The 18,587-nt window shown below is 43.8% G+C and overlaps 1 protein-coding gene across 2 annotated transcripts; it reads left to right on the top strand.

Moving 5' to 3' along the window:
* Positions 1-3,678: 3,678 nt before the first annotated feature.
* On the top strand, positions 3,679-17,419 carry LOC135557926 (cyclin-K-like). Of its 2 annotated transcripts, none has more exons than XM_064991646.1 (10): positions 3,679-3,794; positions 4,322-4,548; positions 4,701-4,782; positions 5,107-5,238; positions 12,992-13,115; positions 13,341-13,398; positions 13,546-13,715; positions 14,026-14,228; positions 14,827-14,929; positions 15,479-17,419. In XM_064991646.1, the coding sequence occupies exons 1-10, from the start codon at positions 3,786-3,788 to the stop codon at positions 16,015-16,017; spliced, it is 1,647 nt and encodes a 548-aa protein (XP_064847718.1). In that variant the 5' UTR covers positions 3,679-3,785; the 3' UTR covers positions 16,018-17,419. The 2 variants fall into 2 exon arrangements, with proteins under 2 accessions (XP_064847718.1, XP_064847717.1); XM_064991645.1 differs by having other exon boundaries at positions 12,992-13,124.
* The last annotated feature ends 1,168 nt before the right edge of the window (positions 17,420-18,587 follow it).

The following is an 18,587-nucleotide window of genomic DNA, read 5'->3' as shown; positions in this document are numbered from 1 at the left end:
GTTTCTGATGAGCACAGCAGTGAAAGTCCTACCTCACCAGCCTGTGGGAGGTAACTGTTGGGTCCTAAGCAGAAATACAAAAACAATTACACACAAGTGGGTTTGGAGGCTTTGCTCAATTGACTTCTGTAATGTTTCAGTCAGATGACCTTTAAGAATACACATCTTACCTGTTGTTTTGCTTGACATTTCTCACAATAGATGCCAGTGTTGAGTGTTGCAGATTTGGCTGCACTCTCAGACCAGCCTCTCTCATTGATAGACCATGATTTATTACATAACTAATTATAGTAGCCCTAATCTCATCTGGTCTTGGTCTTCCTCTCAGTCTTCTTCCACCACGCATACATACTCCTCTCCCTCTCCCAGCCACTCTTCTTCCTCTGTCAGCCACTTCTCTCTCTCTGGCTGGGTCCATGTTTACATTACAGTGCAGCATTATTCCTAAGATGCCCCCTTTTGTACAGATGGCAAAAAAATTGACTAACACCTGTTAGGTGTTTAGCTACAATGGGAATCAGCTGTGGTTGATCTAATTGTTTTGATTGTATTTCATTTTTTAGATTTGGAATATATTTCAATATGGTATTACTGTAGAAATGTAGCAAATTAATGTCTTCTTCAATTTTGTGCTATTTTAGGTTTGAACTTAAGTTTTAAAAAGAGTATGTAAACAATGTAAACAATGTGCCAATTGTCCTGTCGGTACATAGTTTTGGTGGTGGTTGCATTTTGTGCCAAAGCAATGAAAAATGATCCACAGTTTAGCCCACACAGAATGCTGTTGTGTTCACTGTGTGAAGAGTTTTGAAAAAGTGACCTAAGTATTGAGGAATGGGTCCTAGCGTTTGTAAAAAATAACTTATAGAGATAGGACTTTATTATTCATGAGATGATTTACTTACCGTGTGTGTGTGTGTGTGTGTGTGTGTGTGTGTGTGTGTGTGTGTGTGTGTGTGTGTGTGTGTGTGTGTGTGCGTGCGTGCGTGCGTGCGTGCGTGCGTGTGTGTGTGTGTGTGTGTGCGTGCGTGTGTGCGTGTTTGTGTGTATATGTGTGTGTGTGTGTGTTTACGTGTGTGTTTCCTCCGGCCTAAATGACAGGTTGGTTTTCTTGTTATGGGCAATACAATACAAAACCAGACAAGGCTTTTGACAGCACACAAGGTGACAGCTCTTCCCACAGTTCAAAGGTGTTGTCCAGGAAGGGTTTAATAGTATATGCAGAGTCCAGATTTTCATTGGGATTAAGTAGATGATTCAATGCTGTCTTTTTCTGTTCTCTGAGAGGTGGTAGAGAGCCTATTGGTGGTAGAGAGCCTATTGGTGGTAGAGAGCCTATTGATGGTAGAGAGCCTATTGGTGGTAGAGAGCCTATTGATGGTAGAGAGCCTATTGGTGGTAGAGAGCCTATTGATGGTAGAGAGCCTATTGATGGTAGAGAGCCTATTGGTGGAAGAGAGCCTATTGGTGGTAGAGAGCCTATTGGTGGTAGAGAGCCTTGTGATAGTAGAGAGCCTAGTGGTGGTAGAGAGCCTTGTGGTGGTAGAGAGCCTTGTGGTGGTAGAGAGCCTATTGGTGGTAGAGAGCCTATTGGTGGTAGAGAGCCTATTGGTGGTAGAGAGCCTATTGGTGGTCGAGAGCCTATTGGTGGTAGAAAGCCTATTGGTGGTAGAGAGCCTAGTGGTGGTAGAGAGCCTAGTGGTGGTAGAAAGCCTTGTGGTGGTAGAGAGCCTAGTGGTGGTAGAAAGCCTATTGGTGGTAGAGAGCCTAGTGGTGATAGAGAGCCTAGTGGTGGTAGAAAGCCTATTGGTGGTAGAGAGCCTTGTGGTGATAGAGAGCCTAGTGGTGGTAGAGAGCCTTGTGGTGATAGAGAGCCTAGTGGTGGTAGAGAGCCTAGTGGTGGTAGAAAGCCTATTGGTGGTAGAGAGCCTATTGGTGGTAGAGAGCCTATTGGTGGTAGAGAGCCTATTGGTGGTAGAGAGCCTATTGGTGGTAGAGAGCCTATTGGTGGTAGAAAGCCTATTGGTGGTAGAGAGCCTATTGGTGGTAGAGAGCCTATTGGTGGTAGAAAGCCTATTGGTGGTAGAGAGCCTATTGGTGGTAGAAAGCCTATTGGTAGTAGAGAGCCTAGTGGTGATAGAGAGCCTAGTGGTGATAGAGAGCCTAGTGGTGATAGAGAGCCTGGTGGTGGTAGAGAGCCTAGTGGTGATAGAGAGCCTAGTGGTGATAGAGAGCCTGATGGTGGTAGAGAGCCTGATGGTGGTAGAGAGCCTAGTGGTGATAGAGAGCCTAGTGGTGATAGAGAGCCTATTGGTAGTAGAGAGCCTAGTGGTGATAGAGAGCCTAGTGGTGATAGAGAGCCTAGTGGTGGTAGAGAGCCTAGTGGGGATAGAGAGCCTGATGGTGGTAGAGAGCCTGATGGTGGTAGAGAGCCTAGTGGTGGTAGAAAGCCTATTGCCTCATGTTCTTACACACAAAACTATACACATTAGTTGTGACAGGAGAATTTATCTCCTTCCTTCAGCCAAATACAGATTTCAGGAGAAAATAAAATCTGATTATATTTTTGGACTGAAACTTGAGTGATGGGGAAATCACGTTCAAGTTTCAAGTTTATTGTCCCAGCGGGCAATTGGTGTTGCAGCAAAGGAACATAATAAACCACATTGAACATATGAATTCCACATGAATTGCAATGACATAGTTATAAGCAATACAATGAGGGGTAAGAGTTTGAATTTCACCATTCGAGTCATCTCTGAAATGATGAGCACAAACACATGGCCCAATATGACTGCTGTATCAGCCAAATCTCTAAAATGGGATTGTGCACCGTGACTCTGTTGTTTTTCCCACTCAAATTTGAGAAAATTATGCAAACACCCATTTGCCTATGAATGAATTTATTAATGCAAAGATTCATTCATGCATCCATCCATTCATGAATTCTGAATGCCCATTGAGGTCCTCCAAGTGGAGAAGTAGAGGGGTCATCAACATTAGTAGTTCTCTCTCGCCCTCTAGTGGAACATTTTTGTTCACATTTATCACTATTGTGTCGTGTGTGCATAGAGAAACAGTGTATTTGCAGACAGCAATTGTGGGTGTTTTTTAATATAGGCGTTTCTTGATATCAAGTTACACCTATTGACCACAGTCTCCTATCTTGCCACGCTAATTACCCTAACCTGCCACCTTAAATTATTCTAATCTGCTATGTAAACAAATCATCTGTGTCTTGAAACCAACCGTCTCATAACACCGGAACTGACCACGGAAACTAACCACAAGCACATCAAGAAACGCCCCAGATATCGGTCTGCAATTACACCATATACCACGCAGACAACTCCTCAAACCGGCTGGACCTTGATTTAATTTTGATTGTTAATTTTATTATTTGTATTATCCATAAGATGAAGTGGGCGGAGAACCTTTACATTGTTTAAGGTAGAACTGAAACATTAGTTTGAAATTATCAGTAAATGTAAAAAAAAAAAAAAACGTTTGTACCATAAAACTTTTTGACAAATTAAAATGTAGTTTTACATGAAATATCCCTGTCTACGTTTGGTTTATGCACTCTTGTCTGTATATTTCTGTTTTAGAATTTGTGCTATTTTTCATAATAATAATAATAATAAAAACCCTCACCGGCATCTGACGTATAACAAAAATGGCGGCGCCCATGTTACAATGGAGACTGTTGTCGGTGACTAATTCAGTCTAAATATAAAACGATTATTTAATCGATTGTTGATATTATTACTCATTATAAAGCCTACATGATAAAGGTAAGGGACCTTCTTTTCAGATTTTAGAGGACCTACGTTCGACATGCGTGTGTTTTGGACTGATTGAACGGTCAGGGAGTGCAAGCTAACATTAGCTAAAGTTAGTTTTACCAAGTTAGTTAGCTATAGTAGCTAACTTGCATCTTCGGCCTGAAATGTAGTTAAGTAACGTTAGCTTACAACACCGTTATTTAGCACAGGCTTTCAACTGTGGTCAGAGAGATCAAATAGATATTGTCAAAACTGTTATTTCTTCCATGTAGGTAATCCATGCCCCTCATCCTGTTAGCTACCTAGCTCTGTAGCTATAGTTAGGTACTATAAACCCTCATTTAATATTATGAATTCAATGGCTACTACCACGACGTATTTATTAGTTTAACTTCCCAAACAGTTTCTAGCTACTGTAAAATAAGATAGATGACAACTTTAGCCAGCTAACTAGCAACTGATTTCTTCATCATATATGACAATACTCTACACCATTAATTGCTGTCTTCGCTGTTTTCATCCCCCTCCTTTGCCAGTCTTCTAGTTCAGCGGGTCCATCATCCTCTTCTCACCAGATGAAGGAAAACAACCACCCCTCCAGTGGTCAGGCCTTCCTTGACCATATCAAGCCATGCTGGTACTGGGACAAGAAGGACCTGTCCCACACCCCGTCCCAGTCTGAGGGCCTGGACCCGGCCACAGAGGCCCGGTACCGCAGGGAGGGGGCCCGGTTCATCTTCGATGTGGGGACCAGACTCGGACTGTATCCTTTTACATGCAACATTTGACACAGTCATGTCATAGCCTCGTCATCTGGTTGATCATTTTCTGTGTGTCAGAAAGTTAGCAAGATTTTTGGGATTTCACCTAAAGTAAAGTGGCTTTGTCGAGTTTCACCCTCAACTCTGTCATCAGACATTATGACACCTTGGCAACAGGTATCATCTACTTCCACCGCTTCTACATGTTTCACTCTTTCAAACAGTTCCCCAGATATGTGAGTATTTACATTTAGCAGAAACTCTTATCCAAAGCGACTTACAATGCTACACTTTTACAATACTACACTTTTACAATAATTTGCCTTCAACAATCAAAGTAATTGTACACAGTCATCTTGTCAACTTCAATCTCAGTGGTGCATTCTTAGAGGTACTGCCTAATGTCTCGGTATTAAATTGTGAGACTTGTGTATCTACAGGTGACAGGTGGTACTGCCTAATGTCTTGGTATTAAATTGTGAGACTTGTGTATCTACAGGTGACAGGTGGTACTGCCTAATGTCTTGGTATTACATCGTGTGAGACTTGTGTATCTACAGGTGACCGGTGCGTGTTGTCTCTTCTTGGCTGGGAAAGTGGAGGAGACTCCTAAGAAATGTAAAGACATCATCAAGACGGCTCGGAGCTTACTGAACGACATACAGTTTGCCCAGTTTGGAGACGACCCAAAGGTGAGATGTGTCTTAGTTCATGCACTTCTCCCTCTGTTTGTAGGTACAGTGAAGTCCTGCTATGTTTACTGGTACACTTTCTACACGTGCTGAACCAAACTGCTGGCTTGATAATAGGCTATTTTTTATTATTATTATTTTGTCCTTTTTACGGGGTAGATCAGCTTTAATATTGCAGATAGATTGATGGAAGCTAAAATCTAATAGCCCACATCATTTCCAATCCCCCATATATTTTTTTTGTAAATATATACACGATCGGTCAAAAGTTTTAGAACACCTACTCATTCAAGGGTTTTTCTTTATTTTTACTATTTTCTACATTGTATAATAATAGTGAAGACATCAAAACTATAAAATAACACATGATTTGTTTAACACTTTGTTTACTACATGATTCCATGTGTGTTATTTCATAGTTTCAAACCCTTGAATGAGTAGGTGTTCTAAAACTTTTGTCCGGTAATTGTGTTCGGAAAGTATTCAGACCCCTTGACTTTTTCCACATTGTGTTATGTTACAGCCTTATTCTAAAATTGATTAACCTCTCTGAACCACCTATCCTGGATTGTGTATAATTGTCATCAGCCTCGCTGAATAGCATAGCGCCACAGTCAAATAATATCACTAGAAAAATATTAATATTCATGAAATCACAAGTGCAATATTGCAAAACACAGCGTAGCCTTTTTGTTAATCCACCTGTCGTCTCGTTGAAATTATGCTTTACAGCGAAAGCAATACAAGCGTTTGTGTAAGTTTATCAATCGCTCGACAAAACAATAAGTACATTTAGCATCAGGTAACTTGTCACGAAAAGCAATCAAATTAATCGTTTACCTTTTGATTTTCGGATGTTTTCACTCACGAGACTCCCAGTTAGACAACAAATGTTCCTTTTGTTTCATAAAGATTATTTTTATATCCAAATACCTCCGTTAGTTTGGTGCGTTATGACCAGGAATCCACCGGAAAGAGCGGTCACGACAACGCAGATAAAAATTCCAAATTATATCCATAAAGTCAACAGAAAAATGTCAAACGTTTTTTTAAAATCAATCCTCAGGGTGTTTTTCAAATATCTATTTGATAATATATCGACCGGGACAGTTGGCTTTTCACTAGGACCGGGAGTAACAATGGCCACCTTTCTCTTTTGCGCACAACTCACTCTGAGAGCCCCCACCTATCCACTTACGCAATATGGTCGTTCACGCTCATTCTACAAAATAAAAGCCTGAAACTATGTCTAAAGGCTGACACCTTAGGGAAGCCATAGAAAAAGGAATCTGGTTGATATTACTTTAAATGGGCAATAGGGATGCATCACAACAGAGAGGCTTTAGCCTGCAAAATCAGTTCTGTTTAACTCACAGACAAAATTTTGACAGTTTTGGAAACTTTAGAGTGTTTTCTATCCTACTCTGTCAATTATATGCATATTCTAACATTTGGTCCTGAGAAATAGGCCGTTTACTTTGGGAACATTATTTTTCCAAACATAAAATTAGTGCCCCCTGGCTTCAAGAAGTTATTAAATAACAAAAAAATATTCAACAATACACACACAATACCCCATAATGAAAAAGTGAAAACAGGTTTTTAGACAGTTTTTCAAATGTATTATAATTTGTTTTAAAGAACTTATTAAATAAGTATTCAGACCCTTTCCTATGAGACTCGAAATTGAGCCCAGGTGCATCCTGTTTCAATTGATCATCTGTTTCTACAACTTAATTGGAGTCCACCTGTGGTCAATTTAAACTGATTGGACATGATTTGGAAAGGCACATAGCTGTCTATATAAGTTCCCACAGTTGACAGTGCATGTCAGAGCAAAAACCCAAGCCATGAATTCAAAGGAATTGTCCATAGAGCGCAGAGACAGGATTGTGTCGAGGCACAGATCTGGGGAAGGGTGACAAAAAATGTGTGCAACATAGTGACCTCCATCTTTCTTAAATGGAAGAAGTTTGGAACCACCAAGACTCTTCCTAGAACTAACTGCATGGCTAAACTGAGCAATCGGGGGAGAAGGGCCTCGGTCAGGGAGGTGACCAAGAACCCTGTAGTCACTCTGATAGAGCTCTCAAGGTCATCTGTGGAAATGGGAGAACCTTCCAGAAGGACAACCATCTCTGCAGCACTCCACCAATCAGGCCTTTATGGTAGAGTCAGACAGAAGCCACTCCTCAGTAAAAGACACATGACAGCCCACTTGGAGTTTGCCAAAAGCCACCTAAAGACTCTCAGACCATGAGAAACAAGATTCTCTGTTCTGATGAAACCATGATTGAACTATTTGGCCTGAATGCCAAGCGTCACATCTGGAGGAAACCTGGCACCGTCCCTACGGTGAAGAATGGTGGTGGCAGCATCATGCTGTGGGATGTATTTCAGCTGCAGGGACTGGGAGACCAGTCAGGATCAAGGGAAAGATGAACAGAGCAAAGTACAGAGAGATCCTTGACGAAAACCTGCTCAGGACCTCAGACTGGGGCGAAGGTTCACCTTCCAAGAGGACAACGACCCTAAGGACACAGCCAAGACAACGCCGGAGTGGCTTTGGGACAAGTTTCTGAATGTCCTTGAGTGGCCCAGCCAGACCCCGGACTTGAACTCAAATCAATCATCTCTGGAGAGACCTGAAAATAGCTGTGCAGCGATGCTCCCCATCCAACCTGACAGTGCTTGAGAGGACCTGCAGAGAAGAATGGGAGAAACTCTCCAAATACAGGTGTGCCAAGCTTGTAGCCTTATTCCCAAGAAGACTCAATGCTATAATCGCTGCCGAAGGTGCTTTAACAAAGTACTGAGTGAAGGGTCTGAATACTTATGTAAATATGATATTTCCGTTTTTTGTCATTATGGGGTATTTTGTGTAGATTGATGAGAAATATATATTTTTTATCAATGTTAGAATAAGGATGTAACATTTCAAAATGTGGTAAAAGATGGTCAGAATACTTCCTGAAGGCCCTGTACCAGAATTGAGGGAGAGAGTGATAGAAAAAGCTGCATGTGATATTCATTTTTCAGCATGTTTTTATTTTTACAAAAATATAGATTTGGAGTTAGATAAACTTGGATTTTTCAGCAGGGACATGTACAGGATGCTACTGTCCACAACATAACCTTCACTCCAAGTCAAAACTCCAAACCTACAACCTCATTTTGGACAAAATTACCTGGAAGGATTACTACGACCAAGGATTCCCTTTTTCTAAGCTATACAGAGGGTTCTCTGGCAAACGTACAGTAGAGACCTGAGGACACCATCCAACCTGGAACTGAGACAGACCAGATACAACGTAAATTAGCACTGAGGTGTGAAGTGTGAGGCCAACATGGCGTCTCACAAGCCCTCTCCCGCTGTTCAGAGACAATCCTCTGGCATTTTCTACAAATCTGTCTCCAGAAATAAACGCTTCTCCCAAGTGGGTGTGACACCTACTCCCTCCAGCACACAGGCACTGTTGGGGCGAGTGACTCTGAACTTAAAATGGCCCCAAGTCATTATTTTTTTATTTTGCTATTTGCCTCAAGACTCCTGCATGCTTTGTTGAGGATGGACTTTCTTTACCCAACCGTGGGACAGACTGTTTGTTCCCAAACTCGGGACTCTGACTCTATTGGTTACATATATTTTTGGCCTCCCATTCCAACCACCTCTCACCAGCTTTGTATTCATGTTACCTGTTGAAATTGGTGTACAATATGATCTTGTTGCCATCTAATGCATAAATCAGCACTGCAGAGCTCTCCCTGTCCTCTGCCGTGCCTTGATGGTGTTACTGCTGATGATATCTGGAACTGTGCATATACACCCTGACCCATCTACTGTTGCTAGCCTCAATTCTGACTTGTGCTCTGATATCTGCTTCACTGATTTCTGCTCTAGTAAAAGCCTGGTTTTCTGCACGTTAACACTAGAAGCTTATTACCTAAAATGGATCAATTGAAAGTGTGGGTTCACAGCTCCAATCCAGATGTTTTGGTCATAACTGAGACGTGATTAAGAAAGAGTGTTTTGAATACTGATGTTAACTTTTCTGGTTACAACCTTTTTCGGCACTGGCCTGTACCCTACCTGCCCTAAAGGTCTCTCCGGCCTGTACCCCACCTGCCCTAAAGCTCTCTCCGGCCTGTACCCCACCTGCCCTAAAGCTCTCTCCGGCCTGTACCCCACCTGCCCTAAACTCTCTCCTGGCCCCTTACACTAATTCTGAATTTGTCCTGCTAGGTGACCTAAACTGGGACATGCTTAAACTACCTGATCAAGTCCTAAGGCAATGAGACTCCCTAAATCTTTCTCAGATTATTACCAATCCAACAAGGTATGACTTCAAACACCCACAAAAGGCTACTCTCCTCAATGTTATCCTCACAAATAATCTTGATAGGTATTACATTTACATTTTACATTTAAGTCATTTAGCAGACGCTCTTATCCAGAGCGACTTACAAATTGGTGAATTCACCTTCTGACATCACCTCACAAATAATCCTGATAGGTATCAGTCTGGTGTTTTCTGTAATGACCTTAGTGATCACTGTTTTACAGCCTGTGTTCGTAATGGCTGCTCAGTGAAACGACCCGTCCTGATTTGTCATAGACGCTTGGTTAAAAAAAACTTTAATGAGCAAGCCTTCCTTCATGATCTGGCCTCTGTAAATTGGCATAAAATCAGCTTGATCAACACTGTCAATCTGTCGAAGACACTTGGACCCTATTTTTTTTCATATTTTCAGTGGTATTGTTAACAAACTCTCCCTCATAAAGAAAATGAGAACTAAAAACAGGTTCAGCCCCTGGTTCGACCGTGATCTTGCAGTTACTCCATCTCAAGAATTCCATTTGGCGAAAGGCTCGCCACACGCATACTCAGGCTGACTGGCTGGCTCTCGTTCAGGCAAATGAGAAATAAGTGCACTCAGGCCTTCCGGAAGGCCCACGTTAGTTACTTTAAGGAGCAGTTCTCTCTCTGTGGGTTTAACCAGTTAATGACCTGGAGAATAAACTCTCTTCCTCACAGCTGCCCATGTCCCTTAAAGTTTGTGGTTGTTACTAACAAGCACATGGCTGAGCTTTTAATCACAACTTCATTAAGTCAGGATTCCTATTTGACTCGGCCATGCCTCCTTGCCCGTCCAACATTTCCTCATCTCCCCACCCCTTCTAATGTGACTATCCCCGGTGTTCCTCCCTATTTTTCCACTGCCCCGCTACAAAGTTTCTCCCTGCAGGCAGTCTCTGAATCCGAGGTGCTAAATGAACTCCTTAAACTTGACACCCCAAAAACCATCTGGGTCAGATAGTTTAGACCCTTTCTTCTTTTCAAGGTTGCTGCCCCTATCATCGCCAAGCCTATCTCTGACCTTTAACCTGTCTCTCCATTGCTTGGAAGGCAGCCACGATCCATCCTTTATTTAAAGGGGGCGATCAAATCAAAATTATTTATATAGCCCTTCGTACATCAGCTGATATCTCAAAGTGCTGTACAGAAACCCAGCCTAAAACCCCAAACAGCAAGCAATGCAGGTGTAGAAGCACGGGGGCTAGGAAAAACTCCCTAGAAAGGCTAAAACCTAGGAAGAAACCTAGAGAGGAACCAGGCGATCAAGCTGATCTTAACTGTGATAGGCCTATTTCTATTTTGCCTTGTTTATCAAACGTGTTGGAAAAACTTGTCAATAGTCGACTGACTGGCTTTCTTGATTTATATAGTATTCTCTCTGGTATGCAATCTGGTTTCCACTCTAGTTATGGATGTGTTAGTGCAACCTTAAAGGTCCTCAACGATGTCACCATTGCCCTTGATTCTAAGCAATGTTGTTGTGCTGCTTTTTATTGACTTGGTCAAAGCTTTTGATAAGGTAGACCCAGTGGTTCTCAAACTTGTTATAGTCCCGTACCCCTTCAAACATTCAACCTCGAGCTGTGTACCCCCTCTAGTACCAGGGTCAGCACACTCTCAAATGTTTTTTTGCCATTATTGTAAGCCTGCCACACACACACACGCACACACACACACACTATACGATACATTTATTAAACATAAGAGTGAGTGTGAGTTTTGTCACAGCCCAGCTCGTGGGAAGTGACCAAGAGCTGTTGTAGGACCAGGGCACAAATAATAATAATCAATCATTTAGCTTTTTATTTACCCATCTTCTATATAAAATCTTATCTGTTCATCAAAGATGGTGAATAACTCACCACAGGTTAATGAGAGGGTTGAAAGGATGCACATAACTCTGCAATGTTGGGTTGTATTGGAGATCATGTCTTAAATCATTTTCCACACACAGTCTGTGCCTGTATTTATTTTCATGCTAGTGAGGGCCGAGAATCCACTCTCACAATAGTTATGTGGTTTCAAAGGGCATCAGTGTCTTAACAGTGCAAATTGCCAGGGCAAGAAACTCTGCGCTCAGACCGATCTGGTGTCCTACCTCTCCCATCACTTTCTGGTGTCCTTCCTCTCCCATCTCTTTCTGGTGTCCTTCCTCTCCCATCTCTTTCTGGTGTCCTTCCTCTCCCATCTCTTTCTGGTGTCCTTCCTCTCCCATCTCTTTCTGGTGTCCTTCCTCTCCCATCTCTTTCTGGTGTCCTTCCTCTCCCATCTCTTTCTGGTGTCCTACCTCTCCCATCTCTTTCTGGTGTCCTACCTCTCCCATCTCTTTCTGGTGTCCTACCTCTCCCATCTCTTTCTGGTGTCCTTCCTCTCCCATCTCTTTCTGGTGTCCTACCTCTCCCATCACTTTCTGGTGTCCTTCCTCTCCCATCTCTTTCTGGTGTCCTACCTCTCCCATCTCTTTCTGGTGTCCTACCTCTCCCATCTCTTTCTGGTGTCCTTCTCCTCCCATCTCTTTCTGGTGTCCTTCCTCTCCCATCTCTTTCTGGTGTCCTACCTCTCCCATCTCTTTCTGGTGTCCTTCCTCTCCCATCTCTTTCTGGTGTCCTACCTCTCCCATCTCTTTCTGGTGTCCTACCTCTCCCATCTCTTTCTGGTGTCCTACCTCTCCCATCTCTTTCTGGTGTCCTTCCAGTTTGATTTCTATTTGCCATATATTTTGAACTGTGCTGTTTCGCAGAAGTTCTGAACCTATAGACATTTTACAGACAGTATGTTTTACAGTTGATATCTTGTTGTTTATTAGTCCCAACCTTCAGCTCCATTCAACCCCTCCCATCCATCTATTAACACCATCCATTTTGGATTTATATTTGTCATATATTTTTCAGCTGTGCTGTGATGCTTCACAAGTTCTGAAACTTTCTATCAGTTTCTACGGATTGTAAATTATATATATGTATATTTTTGTGTTGCTAAAATTATTATATTATTGATCGTTTTGACTATTATTTTTCAAATCACCCAGTATTGCTATCTGCAGAGTTAGCTGTAGGTAAATGTCACAATTCTTCAGCCATTCCTGTACCTGTGACCAAAAACAAGCTACATATGGACAGTACCAAAATAAATGATCTAATGACTCGGTCTCTTCACAGCAAAATATGTGGAGCTGGGACGGTTGTATCCCCCTTAAATATAACATTCTATTGTTGGCAATAATTTAGTTTTAATAGGCTATACTTTTCACACTGTCCTTTTCAGCACAGTTCACTCAATTGTTTGAATGCTTAACCAGGCCTGCTCAGTACAGCTCAGTTTGATAGTAGTGTGAAAAGCCCTTGTGTGTTTCCTTTTACTTTATGCTCTTACTTGGGTCCTGGGATGTATCATAGGATTTTCGCCATCAACAGGAAGAGGTTATGGTTCTAGAGAGGATCCTGCTACAGACGATCAAGTTTGACCTGCAAGTGGAACACCCTTACATGTTTCTGCTGCGATACGCCAAACAGCTCAAAGGTCTGAAAGGTGTTTCCATCTTAGTTTGACTTCATTTCCAACTGTCATCTCCAAGTCTTTATGTTGAAGTGGTTACTAGTATCCTTTAAGCTGTCTCCTCTCCAAATAGCACTAGTGAGTCATGTTTTTTTCACCTTGAAAACATCTAGGTCCTGTCTTGGCCACACCAGGCAATGATGTGTTCCTCCTTATGCAATTGTGAAAAACAGCGTTTTATTTTTCTAGGTGACAAAACCAAAGTTCAGAAGCTGGTGCAGATGGCCTGGACCTTCGTCAACGACAGGTGAGCCAAACATAACACCAGTAGTCCTTATTTCCTGTTTCCTGTCACCTTCTCATCTTACAATTTTCATTGACTAGTATTGTAGGACTGTATTTAGCTCCAGATCTCTACGGTTCTCTCTGTTCCTACCTCTCTCTCCCCCCCCAGTCTGTGCACCATGCTGTCCCTGCAGTGGGAATCAGAGATCATAGCTGTAGCAGTCATGTACCTGGCTGGACGGCTGTGTAAGTTTGACCTCCAGGAGTGGACATCCAAGCAGTCTCCACGGCGATGGTGGGAGCAGTTTGTCCAGGACGTCCCAGTGGAGCTGCTGGAAGGTATGACGTCAAGGTTACGTCTTCGTCTCTTTGCATTGTAACACTTCCCTGACACACATTTTAAGACGGTGACTCCCAAAAGCACAGTGTTGCACCATTTTTAAAGCGTCTTGACTTATCATGTTGCCAGGTCACTTTATCCCTACTTATGTACTTATGGTGTAATGGTTACAAGTTCTGCTCATGTTCCTACTCCTATTGAGTCCTATTCATCCCTTAACGCTAATCAGCATCTAGGAGAAATGAAAACTGTAGTTCTGTACAGGCACATCATACCTAACCCCTGTGCACTGCTGTCATCTCGTCCTAGACATCTGTCATCAGATCCTGGACTTGTACTCCCAGGGGAAGACCCCCATCCCCTCGGGTCTGGAGCAGGAGACCAAGCAGAGAGGACCCCCCCAGCCTCCTGGCCCAGCCCCCCCACAGCCTCCAGGGGGTGTCCCACTACCCCCTCCACCCAAGAGGATCTCCCCCCAAGGCAGCCCCCCACGCCATCCGAAACGCTCACATGTGAGTGATGGCAGCGTGTCTTTGTCAGCTGGTGACATATGCAATTACATTATCTGTGGATCATTAATGTTTAATTATTTAATGTGTCCGAGTAGTATCCATGACTAACACGATAGGTATTAGATGATACCCTGTTATAAACAGTATATTTTGAAATACTGACAGTATGATTTATAACTAAGTTATGTATAACTATCAGAAATCTAATACTTGTCAAAGACATGATATCCAAGTCAGGTCTCCAGCTATGCATCTGGTTTGCTAACCAGCTAGCTAAGTGGCTCTATGTTAAGATCAAGCTTCTTGGTCACAGCAGAGACATTCAACCCCCCCCCCCCCTCCTGGATCAAGATCCCTGTTGCCTAAATGGTTTTGTGCGTAATGGCACCCCCCCCCTGTGTACACATTCTGTAATACCATGCACCCCGGTATGGTACAGAGACGGTATGAAAATGTGGACACTGCCCAACTCTAACAGATAACCCCCCGATAACAGCTTGTGTGTAGTTGGTCGTTTTCATTCCTCAAGTGGTCTAAAGTTGAACGAGGAGCGTGTGTGCCTGCTTGAAGCAGCAGAGTATTCTTTCTGTTTTGTCAGACCTCTCCAAAAGAGGAACCTAAACCTCCAGAACAAGTGGGTTCTAAGATTCCACGGTTGGAGAACCCTATGCCCCCCCTGCCCGCTTCACAACCGCTGCCTGGTGAGTGTCTTACTACTCAGTAGGTTACTCATTATATGCATAGCAGCAGTAGCTAGTGAGAGAGAATCTGGCCTGTTGTCATATGATGGATGAAGTGGTATCTTTATGTTGTGTGTTTTTAATGATGGACATGGTTTTGGTGAGAGGCTGCTTAGAGCACAACAGGCCTTCTTAGAATCCTGGTTATGTAACTAACCGTCCAATCAGAACAGACCACCCCCTCCTTACCTCCTGCCCTCTGACCAATCTGATTACTGCTTCAACTTGTTAATGAGCACTTCACAGGAAGTGTGTAGTCTATCTATGGGATTACTAGGAATTCTTTACGGTTTTAAAGTGACAGTTGGGTCTCTAAAGTGCTGTCTAGTTGAACAGGAATGTCAAAGCTTTCAGTCCTATGATTGTTGACCTTACTTCACTTCTCTCTCTCTTTCTCCTCTCTTCCCTCTCGCTTCGCTCTCTCCCCTCTCTCTTTCTCTCTTTCTCCTCTCTTCCCTCTCGCTTCGCTCTCTCCCCTCTCCTTCACTCTCTCTTTCTCTCTCCTCTCAGATCGTAAGGCTCCCCCAGTGCCTCCTGAAGCTGAGCCAGCCGCGGGTAGCGAGCCTGTTCCCCCTCCCCCCTCTCATGCGCCACCCCCCCACCAGCCCCCTCCCCTGCCCCACCGCCCCCCTCCTCCTCCTCCCTCTAGTTACATCATGGGAATGTCCACCTCTAGCTCCTACATGTCAGGGGAAGGCTTCCAGAGCCTACAGTCTATAATGAAGACAGGGGAACCATCCTACCCCCCCATGCCCCCCAACTACGGTCCCCCCATGCCCTATCATCCTCATGTCTACCCCAACGCTCCACCCCCTGGTCCCCCACCCAGCGCCTACCCACCCCCCAACCTGCCCCCTCCCTCTCCGGCCTACCCTCCACCAGGCTACAACTACCCTGAGTACCCCCCTCCACGCATGCCCCCAGGACACGGGGTACCACCTCCGGGGATGGGCATGCCTCCTGGGGGGTACCCTCCACCGCCAGGCCAGCCCCAGGTGCCCCTGCCACCCCCTGGCATGCCAATGAACCGTGGGGGATGGATGAGATGAAAGGAGGAGTGGTGGAGGAGAGAGGGAAGGATGAAAGAGTGACAAGTATAGGAATGTCTGAAGCTAACAGTACACTTCCTGTTGTGCATAACTTTAGCTGGGTCGTGTTCATTAGTCACCAAATGGAAGAAACTGACTACTGAGGGACTACCTGCACTTGTCCAATAAGAAATGCTAATTTTTGTTTCTGTTGCAAAACTGTTTGGTACACTGTGTCCTAATGAATACAACCCTGGAGTCCACTGGAGATGTCAACAAAGGATTTTTACCTCAGAGAGCCATGTCTGTTGTTCTACATTGTCTTGGCTGCTTGTGGAATCCCAGGCATGTAAAGGTTACGACCCCTGGAACCTGTCCTGCCATTCTGTAGAGATTCTATCAGTTCCACATTCCATGTGGTTCCTTTTGAGAAAGACGAGGCAGATAATATTGAAGTCTTAACATGGTGGAACATATTTTGAGACGCACTGAAAGGAAATACAATTTATATATAGACGGAAGGTTCGAATGATGCAATAAAACCTGCTTGTTTTTGCTTTAATTTTGAGTCTGCATCGAAAAAGGATATATTTTCAGTGCTGTGGTAACTTGTGTATGTGTGTGGAGAACAAGTTGGGTTGATCGCAGAAAATACCAAACACATTTTTTTATTTTTTATTTAGCTGTGTGAATATTGGTTGGTCTGTAAGACGTGTTGGACTGGATGTGACATGTGTTATACCAGGAATAGCACTTCCACTGTTAGTCATGAGCTGAAAGACATCGATAACCCACATCTGGCTCTGAACAGCCGGTGGACCCTGGACAGGCAGGGGTGTAACCCACATCTGGCTCTGAACAGTCGGTGGATAGGACCCTGGACAGGCCGGGGTGTAACCCACATCTGGCTAGGACCCTGGACAGGCAGGGGTGTAACCCACATCTGGCTCTGAACAGCCTGTGGATAGGACGCTGGACAGGCAGGGGTGTAACCCACATCTGGCTCTGAACAGCCGGTGGACCCTGGACAGGCAGGGGTGTATTTGTACATGATTAAGTTACTAGCTCTTTCTAGACAGCTCATATCCTTAGTTAATCAGGCTTTACTTTAAGACAATTGCGTTCTCCCTCCCTACACACCCACACTTGCTTTTGTGTCTCACAGGCACTCGGGGAAAATAAAATAAAAAGTATAAACTAGTGTTGTCTGTGTTGAATTAGTCTAGTATGTGTTACCATACTGCGTAGACTGGTTCATTGTGTGTGGAATCCTGGTGATTGAGGCTAGTGGTGTGTTTGTTCAGAACAGTGGTGTGTTTTTACATTTACATTTAAGTCATTTAGCAGACGCTCTTATCCAGAGCGACTTACAAATTGGTGAATTCACCTTCTGACATCCGGTGGAACAGCCACTTTACAATAGTGCATCTAAATCATTTAAGGGGGGGGGTGAGAAGGAACAGTGGTGTGTTTGTTCAGAACAGTGGTGTGTTGTGTTCTTGACAGTGTTAAGGTCAGGTTCAAATTGTCTGATTTACAGGTCATGACCTTACCAACAGTCAGCTTAACTGTTTTGTCTACTGACACCCCTCACCACAACCACACATGTACTGACACCCCTCACCACAACCACACATGTACTGACACCCCTCACCACAACCACACACGTACTGACACCCCTCACCACAACCACACACGTACTGACACCCCTCACCACAACCACACACGTACTGACACCCCTCACCCAACCACACATCTACTGACACCCCTCACCACAACCACACATGTACTGACACCCCTCACCACAACCACACACGTACTGACACCCCTCACCACAACCACACACGTACTGACACCCCTCACCACAACCACACATGTACTGACACCCCTCACCACAACCACACACGTACTGACACCCCTCACCACAACCACACACGTACTGACACCCCTCACCACAACCACACATTTACTGACACCCCTCACCACAACCACACATCTACTGACCAGTGGCTTAAACGGTACCTGTTACATTTGTTTTCCCCAATACCGTTAGTCCACTTTGAAATGTTATTCTGTTTTCTCAGCAAAATACTGTACATTCAACAGCTTTACCAGCAGAGGGCAGATTTGCTCAAGTTCTGAATTCATTTTAATGTATCATTGAGCAGGAGCAATTAGGGTTACGTGCCTTGCTCAAGGGCACATTGACAGATTTCACATGGTCAGGTCGTGGGTTCGAACCAGAAACCTTTCAGTTACTGTCTCAACTCTCTTAACTGCTAGGCTACCTGCCACCCTGTCAGTTCTTCAGTACAGAAGGGTTCGCATGTGTTGTTTAGTGTTAATCAGTGGGCTCAAGTCAGCGTTTCCTCCCACATTTAACTCAGAGAAGACACAGAACTACAAAGAAAGTTTATTTATTTTTCTTCCCAAAATCATCTGTGGCCTAGTACATTTATTCATCCTTTTAGAGTATCTATCTGGTCTCAGCTAAATTCATGAAAAAACACTTTACAGTAATGCTTGTAACTACAGGAGGAGTTAGCATTAACACTAGGGTTGTGTCTGAAATGGCACCCTGTTCCCTATAT

This window comes from Oncorhynchus masou, chromosome 16 (genome assembly GCF_036934945.1).
Source record: "Oncorhynchus masou masou isolate Uvic2021 chromosome 16, UVic_Omas_1.1, whole genome shotgun sequence".
NCBI classification, from domain to species: Eukaryota; Metazoa; Chordata; class Actinopteri; order Salmoniformes; family Salmonidae; genus Oncorhynchus; species Oncorhynchus masou.
Note: the sequence above shows the minus strand (reverse complement) of the source record. Positions and strands in the feature narration are given on the sequence as shown.